The sequence below is a fragment of the Pempheris klunzingeri genome, chromosome 4, assembly GCF_042242105.1.
Source record: "Pempheris klunzingeri isolate RE-2024b chromosome 4, fPemKlu1.hap1, whole genome shotgun sequence".
In the NCBI taxonomy this organism is placed as follows: domain Eukaryota; kingdom Metazoa; phylum Chordata; class Actinopteri; order Acropomatiformes; family Pempheridae; genus Pempheris; species Pempheris klunzingeri.
The window spans coordinates 3,784,456-3,804,029 of record NC_092015.1 but is presented as its reverse complement, the minus strand read 5'-3'; the positions used below and the strand labels follow the sequence as shown (position 1 = coordinate 3,804,029).

At 41.9% G+C, this 19,574-nt stretch overlaps 1 protein-coding gene across 1 annotated transcript in view; it reads left to right on the top strand.

Annotated features, from left to right (window-relative positions):
- Positions 1-19,574, top strand: part of LOC139200096 (spectrin beta chain, non-erythrocytic 4) — a 68,067-nt gene that overhangs the window by 28,204 nt on the left and 20,289 nt on the right. Inside the window, exon 24 of the mRNA XM_070829327.1 lies at positions 4,130-4,276. Within this exon, the coding sequence (XP_070685428.1) occupies positions 4,130-4,276 (147 nt within the window). The remainder of the gene's footprint in view (positions 1-4,129; positions 4,277-19,574) is intronic.

The window sequence follows — 19,574 nt, the reverse complement described above, 5'->3', positions numbered from 1 at the left end:
TTGTTCCAAAAATCAGTATTCAGCGTTCCTGTGGTTTGCAAGAGGTGCTGCAGGAAGTCATCCATGTTTATGTTGGACTAATAAGGGTGAGGTTATTCTGTGGGACAGATCTTATGCTTAAGGCTTCACCAGAGTTACTGTAGTTGTAATACGATCCATAGATGGAGCTGCTGTCTTAGAAATACTTCCCTCACTCGCAGAAAATACAAGACAAGGTGTAAAACAGGAAATCAGTGCTGTTTGTTATTATCCAAAGCAAAGAAAGCAAACCATGTTTTTTTTAAAGATTTGTTGCATTTTAGTTTTGTACTGTTCAATATGTATGTATGTATTTGGTTGAGTTATTTAATGATTACACCAGCAGTACAGCAAGACTCTCCATTAACGTTGTGATTGGAAGGAACCAGCTGTAATTTTCAGGCCACTTGGTGCTTGGATTTGTGTCTTCTCTGTTTTTATCCCTCTGATATAATCTCAGAAGTCCCTCTTCAACTTGTCTCTTTCTCTTTATCTACGATACAACTCCGTCTTCAGGACTAAAGGGCACTGAAGAGGTGAACTCAGTCAGACATCACACTGTAGCTTTTTACCTGGATTCACCTCGCGGTCTGTTTCAGGAAAAGAGCAGCTGGATGCCCACGGGCTGCACTGCTAAACACAATGTGTCTCTATATAATACATGGAAAAGTCCCTTTGCACGCACTCCCTCCAGTTTTCAGCCTGTTTGTGTTTTTCTTCTGCCAGGTCAGATATTATGGATGTGAATATGGTGGCTGTTGCATGCTGAGGATAAACAGTGTTACGTAAAGATTCTTCTTTAACCATTAACCTTATTTATCTAAAGTGTCTCTTCATACAGTACCTGTGGTGGACTAGCACTTGTCCGAGACTCACCAGTTCACTCAGTTGAATGATTTGGTGTGAATAACTGGACAACAGCTATTCAGTAGCTATTTACACCAATAAAGCCCACATAGGGAGAGGAACTTGTTGAATGAAAGGGTCAAACACAAGACTTTCCCATAAGACAAATGTTGACTCTTTATTTGTGGACTTTAAGCACCAAAACTGGATCATTTGATTTGAAATAAAATATGAGTTGACTCTAAATAGCCACATTGGCTATTTCCCCTCCCCCCCGCGGTGCAAACAGCATTGCTGGCTACTGACACTTTGGGTAAAAATCATCTACCATACTGATTTTTATGCTCCAAAGATGGGTGATAAAACAGTTTGTATGCTGTTCTAGAAATAAACTAAACTAAACTGTTTAGGTCGTGCAGGAATACCTTCAAAAAGCCTGAAGCACTAACACATTACATCATGCACCACACAGAGGAAATACTTTCTTATCCAACCCCCCCCAAAGCCTAATCCTTTAAAATAAAGTTAATGTATATTTCAGTATCGTTGGCAGCCAGAATTTCACAATAAGTGTGTTTAAATATATTAAAAAATTATTATATGGGAAAATAATCAGTTTTGAGGGGGTTTAGTAGTAATTACTATTTTTGAGAATTATTTAGTTTTGATTTACAATCAAAAGTTGCTGTAACACCTTTAAATTATTTTAAACCCAAATAGATTGAATAAAGATGAGAGAGAGAGAAAAAGACTTGAACAATTCATTGATTATTAGAATTATTGATACACTTTGTCTCTCTGCCCCTTTGTGTGAAGTGCTACATCGTTATTTTACACATCCGGGCTCTTCTGGAGACGACGGCTGGTCTCTGTTGTTGGACTAAATCTGAGACTGGCAGCTGAAGCACACGAAGACGTCTGATGACGTGATAATGAAGCTACGAATCATCTTCCATCCCTCCTCTTCCCTCCCTCATCGTCCCCTCTCCCCCTTCTTTTCGTCCCTCCCTACGTGAGACTAACTTCTCCATCTCCTCCTCCCCCTCCCTCCCTCATTCATTCTCATTCATTCTTCCCCCCCCAACACACACTCCCCCTCTCCTCCTCCTCTTCTTCCCTCATTCAATTCTTACAGTCTCAAGGGGGGCATCAGGCTGTGACCCTCCATGACCTCAGCAGACCTGTGTGTGTGTGTGTGTGTTAGCCAGCACGTCTTTACCCGTTCGTACAGTGTGTGATTGTGTGTGACAGCTGCAGAAAGAGGTGACAAAGTGACAAACAGAAATCTGACCCCTCTCCTTCAAAGGAAAGAGGAGCCGTAAATCTATCAAACTACAAACCCATCATTCTGGATAAATCAGCGCTCGGTCCGACCCTCCACCACTGGTCCCTCGCTTCCCACCATCACCTCCTCTTCTCTGTCTCTTTCTCTCTGTCCAAACCTCTACTGTTTCTCTCTCTCTCTCTCCTTTCTCTCTGCTTTACCACTGCAGAAGCGTCAGGCGAGCTGGAGACACAGAGTACAGCTGCCTGGGACTGCTGCAGAGAAGAAGAGAGGGATGGTAGAGGGGGGCTGGTGCGGGAGGGGAAGGATAAAACAAAAGCAGCTGTAGAGGAGTCGTGAGCTGTTAACGGAGACCGGCTGGCTTCAAACCAAAAAAAAAAAGAGAAATACAATCTGTATTTCAGTATTTCACTCCCATCCATCCCCCTGCTTTGACACCATTTAAAGCCCACCTCCTCCTCCTCCCCCCTCCGGCCCGGCTCCTCCAGCTCAGCATCATTAGCCGTGACCGGAGGCGCTGCCTGCATCCCCTGCCCCCCAAAAATCCCAATCCCAGTCTTTCGCTCCTCCCTCTCCTCTCCTCCTCCTCCTCCTCCTCCTCCTCCTCCTCTTCCACTCCAATTCTCCTCCGACCAGCCAGGCAGCCCGCTCGCTCGCTCGCTCACGCTATCGCCCACTCGCTGTAGGTGTGAGGCAGGGGAGGGGCGCCCATGCACCGGCTCGGCTGCCTGCCATTTTATTGTTTTGGGAGGGTGATTTTTTTTTTTTTTTTTTCTCCCTCATCTCTCAGTCATCCTCATTCTTGCCCTCTTGCTCGTCACTGATCCGCCCCCGCCCCTCCTCTCTCTCCTGGCTGAGCAACACAGCAAGGAGAGAGAGAGACAGAGAGAGAGAGAGAGAGGGAGACAGAGAGAGAGAGAGGGAGAGGGGGGAGCGCAGCCTCAGTTTGAAGTCTCCAGTCTGTCTCCTCAGCCTCCAGTATTGTTGTTATTTACCCTCCTGCTTGGCATTTTCCTCTCAGCACACCTTTTGTGTCGCTGTCGGTCTTTCCAGAAGGCGCTTTTCTCCTCCTATCCAGCCCTCTCTCCTTCCTTTCCTTCCTCTTCCTCACTCACTCTCTCTCTCTCTCTCCATCTGGCTCTGCGGTGAAGAGCATCTTTGCATGTGTGTGACGGCAGAGCAGCGAGGATGCGGATACCACCGGCCGCCTGCAGCTGCCACAATCCCGCGGGCTGTTCCCGTTAAACACCGCCGGTAAACGGGCCGTTGGCTTCACAGTGGGGTTGGCAGGGAGGGACGGAGGTGCAGGTGCAAATGTTGCATGCAGGTGCGAGGATGCTGATGACGACGAGACGAGGTCGCTGATGCTGACGTGAATATGTTGGTGATGCCGTCAGCGCAGGCGTGAGCTGTTTGCACTGTGTGTTTGGCGCGCACAGTGTGCCGATTTTACTCTTTGATGTGGACGTGTGTGTGTGTGGGGGGGTTGTTTGCTGTGTGGGTGTGTGTTGATGCTGTGGACACTGATCTCTTGTGTTGTGTGTACGTGAATTCTTGCCGCCATGCTTGTTGGTACACGTGTGTCAGCCTACATGTGCCTGCTGTGCGTCATTAAATATTCATGTCTGTGTGTTTGACCTTGTATTTCCCACATGTGCTGTCAGAGTGTTTATCTTCAGAACACCCTGTCCGGGTTTTATTCAGCTTTTTCACACAACAGAAGCTAATAAAAACACAAGTGTGTGAATTATGATAATGCAGTCTTAAGCGTGTGTGTGTGTGTGTGTGTGTGTGTGTGTCTCTTATGCAGTTAAGCTTCTGTTTCTCTAATGAACTGGACTGTTTCACTGGATCCAAATCTTTTTAAGACGAGGAATCGGTTTATAAACGCCAAGTTATTTCCAGTACGTCTGCTCGTCCAGCATTGACGCCTCTGTCTCCCTCTCTCTCTGGCTCTATCTCACTCTCTCTCTTGCCCAGCTGGGAGACTGGGTGTGTGAGAAGATGCTGATGGCGAGGGACAGCAGCCGAGACGAGACCCAGAAGCTTCACAAGAAATGGCTGAAGCACCAGGCCTTCATGGCCGAGTTGGCCCAGAATAAGGAATGGCTGGACAAAATTGAAAAGGTGAGTGCTGCCAGTTGTTTTTGTGCCTCGCAGATACATTCTCAGTACTTTTTTCCTCCTGCTTGGATGTTGACGGGGTGTTTCTGGTGCTGAGTGAGTTTTATGCCCTTTGGCTCCTTAGAAGAGGATAAAACACCTGTATGGTCTGTGCAGTCATGTTTCTGTGTAGTAAATTATGAGCTGTTTATGTTTCTTTTAGTAGTAAACAGTGGAGGATGTCAGGAAAGAGACTGAGAGAAGGAATGACATAAAGTATTGGTTTGGTAGTGCACGGACCGTCATAAACTGTGTTTGTGTTGTGAGTTTAATATAGAAACAGAATTTTAATCAAGGTAATTTCACCATAAAAAAACAAATGGGTCATAACATGCTGACCGTCAATCAGCAGTATTTACTGTATAGAATCAGGCCCCTTTGTGTTACAGCAGATGTTTCATTTATGATGAAGTCTACAGTCATCAAGTGTTACGATTATTTTGTCCACCTCCTTTTTACGTGAGGAGGGCATGTAGACTTTAAGCCATTTTCCCAATGAGTCTCAATGAAGCATTTAATATTGAGAGGCGCGAACAAGTGAAGGTGTTCGTATGTTTAGGTTTGATCCCGTTGTGTACAGTAGAGGCCAGTTAGCCTACAGAGCTAATGGTTAGCAAGAGAAAACCTCATTTATTCTAGGACTATAATGATGGTGGAGTTAGCTGTGTTTGGATAGTTTGATGCAGTCGTCAAAAATATGTTTGGGCACCGAAGGTTAAGATTCATTTCTATAATTTGAATAAAAAGAAGAGTGACTTTACTCCCTGGTTCTGTTTCCCTTCAGGCAGCATCACTGATGTAAACAAAGCTCGGACATCAATAATCGAAGTAGCACGTCTTTTATTACCCAGTGTCAAATTCATATTAAACAGTTTTTTTTACAACAATCCTTGTACTAAACACTAAAAGCGTTAATCTCACTTAACAAAAGCGTAACAAAGCCGGTGGCAAGGACAGAAAGTATTACAGAGGGGTTTTAAATAGAGAGGGGGCCGCTGTAACCTTCATCGCCGCTCTGTGTCCCGATAGGATCTGTTTCATATTAAGGAGATTTATACAGCACATCAGCCTCTTGTTTAAAGCTGCAGTCGACACAGACAAAACTGGGTTAGCCGGCGTTTCCCCAGCTGCACGTACAGGTTTCACTGGGGTGACTTTGGGCTGTTGTGTTCACACGTCTGACCGGCTGCAGTGACGTGAATCTGGATGTGTAAAAATCAAAAAAGCTGCAGTTCAGTGCCACTTTCCCTCAGGCGCCTGGACCTCATCGCTGATGTGTGACCCTATTTTAGGCAAAGTCACTCACATACACACACACACACACACACACACACACACACACACAGTGCTGCGTGTGTGTTTGGCCTGTGAGAGGCAGTGAAGGCGATAATTGAATGACATTTGCTCATGTTATAATACTACAGATGGCCTGAGATCTTATGTTGCCATCTATGTCATCAATAAGTTGCCAAACCTCCCCAGTTTATTTGCCTGGCCTGAAATTGTCAGACGCCTTTTGTACCTAATCTAAGCACAAACTTTTTCTGCTACATGAATGTTTGAGGACTGTGCACGTCCAGTGGGTTCTTATATTGTCACAAAAAACTGGAAATAATCAACTTAACTCCTCAGTAGACAAAATCTGATTTTCTTTAGTTGTATCCCTTCTACTGAAGCATGCATTCAGATGACTTTTGTACAGATTAGTTAAATTTTATTGGTCAAAACAGTGTTGAATCTTGAATATTTCTTTTTCATTTTACATGTCATAACATCTTGTGTTTTTAAATGTGACCGAATCCTCAAACTTTCTGAGAAATGGTTAAGTTAATGGATGGTTAAGATGTTGAAATTCGGCTGCTAATGCAGAATCTTCAATATTTCTTCTTCATTTTAAATTTCATAACTTCCCGTGTTTTTGTGTATTATCCTGAAACTTTGTGATTATTTTCATTCAGCTCTGGTTTCCAGTTTGGTCTCAGACTGTACCGCTGTGCACTTCACTTCATTTAAGGCACAAGGTGGAGGAAAGTGTATGAAAGATGATCCCACTGCCACATGATCAGTCTTTGTCCTGGCAAGTTATGTCATGAGTTCTCTCAGTTTTCTCAACTGATGCTAAAGCTGAATTTGTCAGTGATTCACTTCCACGCTTGTCTGTCTGACCTGCTGATGCTGTTTCAGGTCATCAGATTATGTTGACAGTTGGTGACTAGCGTTCAGCAGTCTCCCTGCGCCTGTTATCAGCACAGATTAGGTATTATACTGCATGTGATGACCCTTCAGAGTGAGTAACAGTGAGCGGCTGCTGGAAGAGTTTTGACAGGACACATGGACGCTGATGGACCCATATGGGCTGTTGTAGAGGAACAAACCTGTGACTGTGAAGTTAGCAGGCTGTAATCTTATCTGTGTAGAGTGTATGATGTAAACAACTCTTCTCTGCTCTGAGGAAAGCCAAAGAACTACTGTATTCTTGTGAAGAAACCCTACTGTACATTTAACACTACATTTATTATCATCAATTATAAAGCTTAGCTTTTAATGCCACTGTCTGAAACATTAAATATTTCTGCACTGAGCGTATTTCAGCCCCTCGTCACGCTGTTATGATTGTGAAATACAGTTGACTGTGTCATAATGGCTCGATCCTGCAGTCTCATCCTGGGCAGGGCTGAAAGTGAACTCCCCTGGTGGAAGCAGACTGACGGAGCCGAGGCACAGCACTGCGTTATGGGTCGTCTGTGCACATAGAGGAAGACAGCGGTCGAGCAGAAACGATTAGACAATTAATCGATCAGTATGAAGACAGTCAGTTATCAAGCTAAAATGCCAACCATTTGATGGGTGCCATTATTGTGAACTTTGGGTTTTAGCTGTTGGTCAGACAAAGCAGTCCAGCCTATAGAAAAGTGTTAACGTGTGATTTTTCACTATTTGCTGATGTTTTATCAGCCAAACAAACAGATCAGTTAATCAAATAAATAATGTGCAGATGAACTGCTAATGAAAATGTTAGTTATAACCCTAGTGGAGACACAGATACAGGCATTTCAGTAGCTAGCTAAAGCCATTAACCGAATACGTGCAATGAAGTTCACCGAACAGCCACCTGAAGATGATGTGGTAGAATAATAATAAATCATTATTAGTTATATCTGCATTAGCCACTAAAAGAGGACAGCTATTGTTTGCACGGCCACAAAAGTCGTCTCATACAGTCGGAGCAGAAAAGCTTCACATAAACCAGCGCAGTTGACGTATTATGTTGTCTCGTCCAATCACTGATCACTGTAACACTGTGGTCCTGTTCGGGTGGGCAGCTTCAGCCACCGCTGGCCTATAAGCTGCTCATTATATCTAATTAGTGTATGCCTGTTGTTGGGAACTTAGTCATTTCCCTCGTATTTCTTCTTCTATCGCGGGCTTTGCGAAGTCTGTGTGTGAGAGTATGTGCGTGTAGCATGGTGCATGTTGGCCGACGTGTGCGTGTCGATAACGTGGCCATGTGATGTGGGGAAACTGGCTGACTGATGCGTAATGATGTACAGTGATATAATGTAGAGCGAGCAGCAGCGCGAGGCCTGAGAGCGCCGAGCCGCTTCCATAATAGATTCATAGGTCATGTGCTTATCTGGAGGCAGAGTTGGGTTACTGGAAAATGCTTACAGGAGGGGAGAGAGAGAGAGAGAGAGAGAGAGAGAGAGAGGAGAGGAGGAGAAACACTGTAGTTTCTTGTTGTATTTGCATGTTTTCTCTGCAGATGATACATGTTGTATAGGATGTGTATAGGAAACAGACAATGAGTCCAAAATATTTTCTTTGATACTGAACAATGTATATAAATGCATTGTTTGTATAAAAGAATTGGCAGCATTACTTTGGACAGCAGTTTGAATGTGGCTTTGGTTGTCTGTAACAAATGTGTGCACCTATCGAATCTGCTGTTGCTCCGATGCATAAAGGAGTCCATTGTGGTTTTTTTTACGCCCACGAGCTGAAGTATTAGAATATTGCTAAGTTCTTTGTTTGCACCTTCAGATAAAAGTATGCAATTTGGCTGACAGTAAAAGAACAAGAGCAACCTACTCAACACTTGTTGTATGTTAAACTGATTAAAGAACAACACAGTGTACTCTCTTTTCTAGGATTACTTCTCTTAATTAAAGTTAGGAGACCTGACAGAACTGTGAGCCCAGAGGTGGAGAAAAAGACACTCAAACATTTTTCATACTGTACAAAAACACACTATAGCCAGTGAGACAACATTTTTACCTTCTTCTATTTTTATTTTTATTTCAAGAAAGTGGCATCAAGGTGCAGATGGATGAACTGACCTGATTAGACATTTGTGGCATTACGAAGTGTGTGTGGTGACAGTGGGACATTTTGGCTCATCATCGCTTCTTCAAGGAGCCATTTACCATAACTTGGTTTTAGAGCTAAGGGAGGAAACTAGAATTAGGTTTTGGTCAGACGGTAGGCAGGTAAACATATTTTGCCAATGTGCTCGTCACAAGTAAAGAAGTGTATCCAGGTCTGGTGGTGCTCAGTAGCAGACTGTCGTCACTCCAGGCCGTCTAGCTGTTGGCAGGTAAACAGAGTTTAGCTCCTGAAGTCGTATGTAGCTGCCATGTTCACCCCATGAGTCGGCTCCATGGCCGTTGCTTAGCAACTTATTTATTTATATGTTTATTCTTTTGCAAGATAACCTTCATAGGATTTGGCTTTTTATGATAATACTATTATGGATTTGTTCACGTGTTAGAAACATTGTTGTGGACCTTTGCTCTGTGCTGTAGCTGAGGTCCTGATATGAATTAGAATCATTAAAAAACGTTATGATGTTTTAATTGAATAGTCTGAATACCTGATTGTGTCCTGCAGCTGCTCGCTTTCATACTTCCTGTCCAAACTCTCTGCATCCTTGTGTCCTGGTTGTGTCTCTCTGCTTGTGTCCTCTGAGAGTCTCCAGTCTATTTATGTAATCGGGTAAGAACCCCTCTCTGCTGCGAAGGACTCTGTGAAGCACGTTGCCTGTTTTTAAGGTAGCGGCAGCCATCTGTGAGGATATTTGTATCCGTGTTTAAGTGCGTACAGTAAGTGTGAACAGTGAGCACCAGCTTTTTACTCAGGAACTGAATAATAGTCCAAACGGCTTAGCTCATGTGTTTAACTGAAGCGTCTGTGGTAGCTACAGCTCACAGTCACATAGTTGTTCTCCATCCCCTCCTCTACACATCCAGGTCTCTTAAAACATGTTGGTTTTTCCATTCATCTGTTTACCTAAAGACGTGATAATCTAATCTAATCTAACTACAGAACAGAAGAGACAGTCATTAGTTTCTGCCCCTGAAATTTCTACCCCACCTCCGCTTTATGTGCCCCCGTTGATGTTTGATTGTATCGGTGAGTTCTTGATAAAAATAAACACAGAAATTAAACAGAGTCATTGTTTTGTTCTGTGCCTCGGAGCTTAATACAAAAACTGTAGGTGGGATGGCATCCACACCGAAAGGCCAAGTTCAACGTTGTGCAGAGCAAGTCCATTATTTCTAATGAAGAGAGTGGCTGACCTCCACAGTGCTCATCTAAAAATAGAAGATTTTATAGTAGAGAAGCAGTTTTGTGACTCTACTCCCCCCAAAAATCTCAAGCCCAGCAGAAAACCGTCAGAGAGGCCAGTACACCGGGTTATGAAATTAATATCTTTGTGTTTCTGGTTTAGTCTGTAGCGTCCTAGCTCGCTGTTCACTCCTCACTCGGAGCATTGCCTCTCACAAGCTGCTCATTCTTGCACGTTTGGTCATAAAACATGGTAACAGACCCGATATCCTATAGAGTGAAGAAACTGGCACCTGGGAACAAATAGCCACGACGGCCGCAATCTAGTTATTTGCACCAGGTCCCGTCATTCTGTATAAATGATGATAAATTCAATATCAGGCTAATGTGGATGTGGTGGTTGAATGGTTTAAGCATCGGCACTCACACGGCACAGTGGGGTTTGGATCCTGTGTGAGGAAACCAGAAAATGTCTTTGTGGTTAACTTCTATGTTTTATTATAATCAGTTTTCAGTCACAGTTTGGTTTGGCTTAAACACCTAAACTGCTTGGTTAGGTTATAAAAAGAGATCATGGTTTGGGTTAAAAGTTATAATATATAGATTATAGATATAAAAGGCAGGTTCCATTAAACATGAAATATACTCTTGTCGTTGGCTGTACTACCAGGTGCAAACAGCATCTGCCAAATAATGTTGTTAATACATGTGTATGGTCCCATTTCCAGTTTTATCATCCTCATGATGTTGCTGTATGTACAGTATAATGTCACTGGCCTCCAGGAGTGGCTACTGGCTGTATTCTTGAGCAAGACACCGTCAGTTTTAGCTGTATTTATCAGTGAGACATCATGTGGGAGTCTGAGAGTGTGGGTGAGTCTCAGCGACGGGGGAGACCCCAGCTGAGGAGTCTGCTTCGGATTAATAACGATGCATCTTTTGTGCTGTGCTGTTTTCTGTCGTGACGTCGCCGGACCGACTTGTCTCCTCTTCCTGTGCTTGCCTCGGTTGCCAAGCAACAGCTGTCCAATCCCCTTGTCCCTCCTCCTCTCCTCCTCATAGAGCTCGTGTGTGAAGGTCATCCCTCCCCTTCCCTCGCTCCATCTCTCTCCTCCTCTCTCAATCTCAGCCCTCTCCCCTTTCACCCGAGGACAGGAAATGCGTCGAGATCGAACAGGAAGTGATGTAGGACAGACCGAGAAAGTGTTGAGACGCTGCCTCTAACAGTATGTGTTAATGTCGTGTAGTACAGAGGGCCAAATCTAATAAGCTGAGGTTCGCAGTGTTCTGAATGTGTAATGCATTGTTTAATCAATAGCTCTGCTGTTCTGTCGCAGCAGGATGACTGGGCTTCTTTAACGGGCCAGAGAAACAAATATATGTTCATCATAACTCTAACGGCAAAGTTCGGGAATGAATGAACGAACGACCCAGGTTGAAAACATTTGTACCCAAACGAGGGAAAAGAAGACAGATTGATGCCAAGATGGATAAATCCTTTCTGTTGAGCCACTTCTTCAGGTTTTCTGGTTCCCAACCGAAAATAGAACCTGAGTTTTTCTATTTACGGAGCTGGAAATCGATGTAACAGCAGTCGGCGCGCCGTTAGAAGACGGGTTGGTTGTAAGGACAAGCCGAGTGATTCTGTAATGTAACTCTGCAGTGATTTAGACCAAATAGGAGCTGCTGGCTGCTCCGGGTGATTCGCTTCAGTTGCAGCAGATTGTGTTTGTTTGTGTATGTGAGCATGTGGGGGAGTGTGTGAGTGCACGGTGAAAATGGCTTCTTCCCCATCCAGTTGCGAGCCTAAATCTTTTGATCCCTGTTATCTCCTCTCCCATTATGCTTGATAATTAATTGGCCTCATTAACTCATTAAGAATAACAATCTGAGCCTCGGCTGCCCTGATCCTGCTCTCGCTGACTCTCTCTGCACACTAGTGAGGACATGTTTGAGGTGGATGCTCATTTTAATGGATATTTTGTCCTTAAAACTGAAACTCTCTGTTACTGTTGTCTCATTTTTCTGTCTTTCAAACAAGTGTTTTGCATTGTTTTGAGTTATTAGCAGCATTATTATTTGTTTTGTCTATTGAACACCAGCGATCCTGTGAGTCAAAAAACAGCTTAGCTCATTTATCTCCTTACTAATGGTGGGCAAATGTTTGGCCAAGTCCTTTATCCTTTGTGTGGTTGTTGGATATCTTAGCCGCAGCTTGTCAGGCTCAGCTCTGCATTGTGAGACTCAACTTTCATCATCTTAAGCTGGACTTTGTCAGGCTTGGCTTTATTTAGGCTCTGTCATGCTTATAGCAGCTAATGTTAGCGTTAGCAGCATTAATCATATTGACGTGTTGGATGTTGGAACAATTATTACACAGTTTTAAGCATATTGGCTTTCTAATATTTGAAATGTTACATGCTAAAGGTTACTGTTATGGTGGCGCCCTCGATTAAAAAGCATTATTATTTACTATATTATTATTATAACCAGCATCATTAGCATAATCCTGTTTGACCAGAAATGTCTGTACCAATTATCATGGCACAGTAGTTGAGATATTTATTCTGCACCAGTGTAGAATTGCCACCATTGCCAAATCTGGAGATGAGGAAATAATAATTTTTAAAAAATCAATTAAACATGACATCTTTTGCAAAATTAGTTGGCAAAACCTAAATTATGTATGAACATTAGTGCACCTATCTACTTTCCCTTTTAAATGTGTACTACATATGCAGCTGCCCTGAGTGCATTAAGCTTTGACCTGTAGTTTTGTGCTGGCTCTGCAGTATGTGAGAAAGTGTATGTGTAAATGAGGGAGTGTGTGTAGGTGTGTAGGTGTGTGTGTGTGTGTGTGTGTGTGTGTGTGTGTGTGGGCGGGTGTTGCGGTGAGAGCATCAATGGAGCGGAGATGATAGCAGCAAATGGTAAACTGAAACAGAGATCTGCTGTTATATTTTTATTCTCTTTCAATCAATTTCAGTTTTATTTAGATACTCTGGCAGCACAGTGCCTGCAGCATTCATGCCTGAGACAGTGTCCTCTTTAAAACTTTGAAATGTAAAACTGATTTTAGTGAATGGAATGAATTGGTCGAGTAGATCGCCTCAGCCACCACCTGCAAACAACCTAGAATGGCTGCAATTTAATCCTTTTGGGCAACCAATCAAAGCATGTCCACTAAAAGTGCTTCTTTGTACCACTGACAGGTTCAGATTGTTATTAAAAGTGTCTGACAACATAACAGAAAGAACCACAACAGAGATAGACCTGTAAAATCCTTTTTGTTTGACCTGAAACAGACATTATATTGTTCTCTTCAAAGCCGCCAGACTCCATTGACAAAAACAGTAATTTTACGTGGTAGAACATGGGAGTTGCTGGTCTAACGAAGCTTTGAACAGTTAGTTTATTTGTGTTATTGTGTGAATTTGGTGTTTTAAAGAGTTAGTTTGGGTCCGAACTAACATGTTAAAACACCAAAGTCACAACAACTAGACCAGCAACTCACTTGTGCTAGGAGGTAAAATGATTGTTTTTGTCAATGGAGTCTGGTATGAGAAACAATAGACCACAGTGGTTTTTTTTTGAAGATGCTGCGGTATTTAAGTCCATAGTAATACAAAATTAAATTGCAAATCCACTCACTACATCATCTACAACAATTATTTTGCAGCATTCAACAACTACAGGTGTTACAAGAGTGTCTCCTTAAAAACAAGCAAAGAAACTATGGCATCCATGCTTTGTCATCATCTCATTTCTGAGTCTGACCTCAATATGTCTCACAGTGATAGTGTACAGGAGCTTCCTCTGCCTGCGCTGCAACCCTTCTGTTAAGACTCTTATCCCTCAAAGAGAGCTCAGCTTTGACTGGCATTCATGCACACCAGATGGGCTTTAACCTGAAATCTGTTTGCTTGATTTTCAGCTTCATTTTGCAAATATTCAGTAGTCGGTTGTTGATTTCAGCAAGATTTCAAAGAGGTGCCACTGATTTATAGTCAAAGCTGTTCAGAATAATCTTTTTTTCTACAACAGCAAACATCTCTGATTAAATCCTTATTATTGTGTATAAACTTTGTCGTAACCTCTTTCTTTACTTTAAGTTCAGACGGAAAAGTGCAGGGAAATTAAATGAATCTCTACAGAGTGATTTGTCCCATAGGTTCCAAATCCTGGAGCACTCTGAGCTCTCTAATGCTCTTGGTAAAAAAAAAAAAAAAAGAAAAGAAATAAAAAGACACACTCAGGTGGTCGAGAGAGAGAAGTAAAAGCAGTGGAAGTGATGCTTTTACAGCAGCACTTTTTAGGTTGATGGGACAACTGTGCTCATCCCTGCCTCTAGCTGGGCAGCTTCTGGAGAACATGTCATCCCCAGCTCTCTGTGTGTGTGTGTGTGTGTGTGTGTGTGTGTGTGTGTGTGTGTGTGTGTGTGTGTGTGTGTGTGTACAGTAAGTGCATCTCTCTCTAACCTTCACTCTGTTAGCAGCAGAGAAGAGAAGGCTGCTCGTCTGTGTGGGTGACAACTCATGATTGACTTTTTTTTTTGTATCTCTGTGCTGCAGCAACAACATGAGTAGTGAACCAGACCGTGTTGAATTCAAAAAAAGGTGCAGTTGGGTAACGTTTTTGTAATATTTTACAGGGAAAGTATTAAACACTCACAGTTTAATGAAAAATATACTGTAAATTAGCTGTAGGCCAAAAAAAAAAAAAAAAAATCGTCTCAGACATGTTAACATTAGTTTTCCTTCCATTTGTTTCCTTTTTGCTAAAAAGTGGAAATCATGCCACCAGTTGCAAAAGATGAAGCAAATATTTTAGGCCAAATTTATTCAAATAAAACATCAAATAAATAACAAACTCAACGGGCACTTGCAACAGACCTCCATCAGTCCAGTGTACTGGTCATGTTTTTGCAAATGTGCAAGTGCAAACCTCCATATATGTTTGTTTTCATTCCAAAACTGTACGAATTATGTCTTGACTTTTATTATGTACTTTTAATTTGGAAATACTTCACATACATTTGTGAAAACCAGAGAACACTTTATTATAATGTATATATGTACAAATGTCAAATGCTTGAATTGAAATAACATCATAAACATGACAGATTGGGATTATGAGCGTTATTCCAGCCCACAATAACCTTTAAACAGGCAGGTATTTTGGTTATATTGGTCAATATTATTACTTGTTTGTGAGTCGGACCAGGATCCAGTAGTTTTTCTGTAATCCTGCTGACAGACAGATAAACAGCACCGAAACACGACGTCAAACAATACGTCAAAGTACAAAAATGATGAGGACCAGCTCCAGGAGGTGGTGATCTTCTTTCTTTAGCTGTATCCATGTCGCATTTGGCATTCAAATACTAAACAGTTTACATTATGCAACAATCATTACAGTATATCAGCAGCTGGTAAAGGTACTTTATACTTTTAGACTTTTAGACTTCTCTGTTTCTTTTGTGAATCACATTTTGTCCCTTTTTCCAGTGGAAACACGCTGAATACTAAAAACCTGACTGTGTTTGCTTCAGTATGGATGACTATTGGTGCTGTCAGTTCGCTCCCTCTACATCACGAACAGAATATTGTCTGAGTATACATTCAGAAAGAGCTATAACCTGGAACGCAGCGAGCAGTTGTTGCTGTTTGGACGAACAAGCAGATTTTTCACACACGCAGTAAATATTGACACAATAGCTGCAGTGGCCCGAGTGTGACAAACACACTGACCAGCAGACTGTCAGCAGTGACGCTCAGCAGCAGATGTCTGCTGTAATATACAGACCAGACAGCAGAATGAGGACGGCCCATCTGTTACTGTTAGCGTCAGTGTGCTGTCAGGAGTCCTCGCTCCCTCTTATTCTTCTGGTTCCTCTTCACGTTTTTTTTTTTTTTTTTTTGTATGGATGTATTTATTGGAAATATACAAAGTATAAAATATGCAAATGCAGGAGAAGTATCAGCACATGTGTCACATCATTCAGAATTGTTATGTGTTAATAAAAGGGAGAAATACAACAATATATAAAAAAACAATAAATAAAATAATTTAATAATAAACCTAGGTACATAGATAAATCAGTTATTATGGTCTAACAGTGGTAATGCATCAAGAAAATGGTCTAGATAGAAAGTCAAAGCTCTCTTCTCAGGTGTTCAATAAGATCATTGAGTGTTTCCACGATGGGGATTTTTCAGTTTTGAAGTTACATTATTTCGCTGCATTGCTCGCAAGTATGTTCAAATACTGATTAGTTATGTTAAGTAAGTGCACATCATCCAGTATCCAGACTTTAGGATCGACGTTAATAATAAGGGATATCATGAATAACAAATCTCCAGGAGAGCACAGCTCCAGAGCGTGTGGGGGTTCTTCTTCTCTTGTTTCTTCTGCTTGATTTCATTCTTACTCAGTGTTTTTGGTTCTATATATTCTCCTAGTGTTTAAATCATCTTCAGTGACAGCAGCACAGCATTTAGAGGAATACTCTGAATATTTGGTATCGTTTGGCCGTTGGAGCGTCCAGGAATACTTTCTGATGCCAAGTCAAGTTTTTAAATGATTCTAATAAAAGTTATTTAGTCGATTACTAAACTCTTACTTCCATCACATTAAGATTAAGTTGAGCCCCATCATCATGCTACTATTTTACTGCGTAACTCTTTACGGCAAATCGTCACACACCACTAACTGGGGTCTTCAGCTATCTGTAAGTAGAAGCTGGGTCAAGAGGACGTCGACGGAGGAAGCGAAGAGAAAACGAGGGATGTGATTTGTATTTACCACAGTGATGTTGCAAGTAAATAGCGCTCACACTGTAGGGGTGCAGAAATCTTCAGTAACGTTGCTTTAAGAAAGCTTATTAATAGAAAAAGCAGTTTTACCCCTTCAAATGGGTACAGCAGTGATTTTGCATCACACTTCCAAAAAAAAGAAAGATCAAAATCAGTACCGCAGAGGCAGAGATACTGGGTCAAGCCCCCAAAACACTAAATCCTTTAATCCCCATGATGCAACTCAATAGCACCCTTCATTAGACCCTCCCCACCTGGTTACCACCAGCTTCTTTAAGGCCTCCTGTTTGTAACACTCTGCCAGCACAAGCTAAGACAACTCTGATGACAAGAGAAGATGTTACACAACACTTTCCACGGGCCGACTGAACTGATCTTTATGTGTAAACGCCACTTAAACTTTAATAGAAAAGCAGTTATGTGTTGGACTTGGATTTTCCTTCACGTTGCTTTCAGATCAGGTTTCTGTGGGATCTCTGCAGATGCTGTTTGTGTGAGCAGTGGAATATCAGGCTGCTCTCTGAACTGCAGACTGAGTATGTTTTGAGTGTGTGTGTGAGTGTGGAGTAGCTGCTCTGAGCCTGTGGGTGAAGCCGCTCGAGCCCACGCAGCTCTCCCACTCGCCGCAGAGGACGGCCGGCCGGGCATGCATCAGCAGCAGCCTGCCGGGGAAAACGCTCCACCACAATGAAAGCAGACGTAATGCACCAACAGTGGAAACTACAGGACAGTGAGTGGTGTAGTGTAGCCTGCTGCTCAGCTTTTTTCCATTCCTCTCTGTAATGTGTGCGCACATTTACACCTGAGAGATGCTCATTGTAACCCCAGTCATCTCCAGTTTGCTTTACTGGAACAACTGGGGGTCAACTGCAGTTTCATAGAAGAGTTTCTTCTTCTTCTTCTTCTTCTTCTTCTTCTTCTTCACCTGTACATAGATGTTTCAGGAGTCATTATTGTAACCTTCATTTGATGTAGAAAAAAGGAGCTCATGTCATTTCATTTATGCAACAGAGACGTCTTTTCCATATAATATAATCTGATAATTTACTGCACATTTAGGAATATATTTGCAGGATGTTGTGGAATATACTGAATGTAGTGTGTGCAAAATACCAGAGATTATAGTAGTTATTTCCACTTTTTAACATAGTGTGTTGTAACATATGTGTTTTCCATATATCGTATGCACAGCATGTGATCATAAGACAAATAGAAAGTTATATTGTTTGACATTTTCTTGAACAGGATTTAGAATATGACCTGAAAAATTTGGATATTTTTTGTAAAAAAAAATATAACTTTGCATTTTGTAGACGACTTTCCCCCCTTACAGTTCCCAAGTAGCATTTTTAGCATTTTCTCGCTAAGACAACCAGGTTGGCATCATCAATAATCATCCATGTGTCCAATTATTAACTGAATATACTAACTTTCACCTCTGTTCATCGTAGAAAGGCCAACACAAGAAAATTAGCAAAGCCTGAACTGCCATGATAAAAACACAGTACAGCATCAGGTCGTATTGATAAGTAGGCAGGTTGTGTTATTGATTATGTAGAGAGAATGCTGAGTTGCTAATGGCTAACACTTCCTAAAGCAGCCAAGAAACAACCGTAAGAATCCAAATTTGAACTAAAAACCCTGAACTCAGTGCTCTGATAGTAAAGTTTTTATCTTAATGTTGTTTGATGCACTTCCTTTGTGTCCAGCCTTCATTTTTCCAGAAAATCGCCATTTTTCTGCAGCCATAACACATAACAATCAACATTTAACAGTCACACATGTGCACCGGCTTCCAAATAATAGACTTTGAGGGAAGTTAATGATTTTGAGTCTTCAAACCTGTGATGCTACTTAGTTTTAGAACTAATCTTGTATAATATCCACGCTGACATTTTAACAGCTGTCTTGGTGTAACCAGAAGTTTCCTCACACAGCCGGTGTGGAGGTTTGGACCGGAAACCTTCTTATCACCTCAGTGCCGTCCCGTTTCCAGTCATCCAGCAGCTCTACAGTGTGTCTGTAGATTTTTATCATAACCTGAGTGAGTCAGAGGGGATGTTGTCCTCTGTGGACGGTGACTCACTTATATGAAACGTCTTGGAAGAGTGTGACTGAAATTACCACCCGCCAAGCTCCAAATGCTGGAAAATGTAGTCTTTGGCAGAAAAATGGGTCAGAATAACCAGTCAGACAGCCCAATAAATGATTTATTCTCTAGGTTTTTATCTTGTCTTGTAATTTGAGGTTCTGCTGTGCAGTTTGATAGGTCCTAAGCTAAACTGGTGGCATGTGTTAGCCTGCAGGTTTCACTCCCTAAATATCATAGATTAGTTTAACTTCTGTTGATATGAATCATACTCAGCGGGTATTTTTTACTCCAGTCTACTAATCTTTATAGGTAGACCAGACGTTAGTTGGTACTTCATGTATTAGGAGCTTATTCTAAACAGTACACAGAGTTCACTGTTGTGATAACCAGTCATTTTCAATCATTTTAACACTTGCAGTAATTCTTTTTATTAGCTGCCCACAGACGACGAAGTCTGACGGTCGGTCGGTCGACCACTTTGGTTTAGACTGAGAAAACTCAACAACTATTGGACGTATTACCATGAAATTATGTTCAGACATTCAGGGTTTCCAGAGAATTAATCCTTCTCACTTTGACAATTCCCTGACTTTTCCTCTAGCGCCACCAGCAGGTCAAAGTTTTCACTCATCCTGAGAAACGTCTCAACATGTATGAGCCACCAAAAATTCCTCATTTGAACAGGAAGGAAAAAATTATCATTTATCTAACGTCTTTTATTCAAAAGTATTTCTAAATGTGAAGATATGTATTAATGTTTTGTTCTTCTTTGTAGCAGCCATATTGCTTC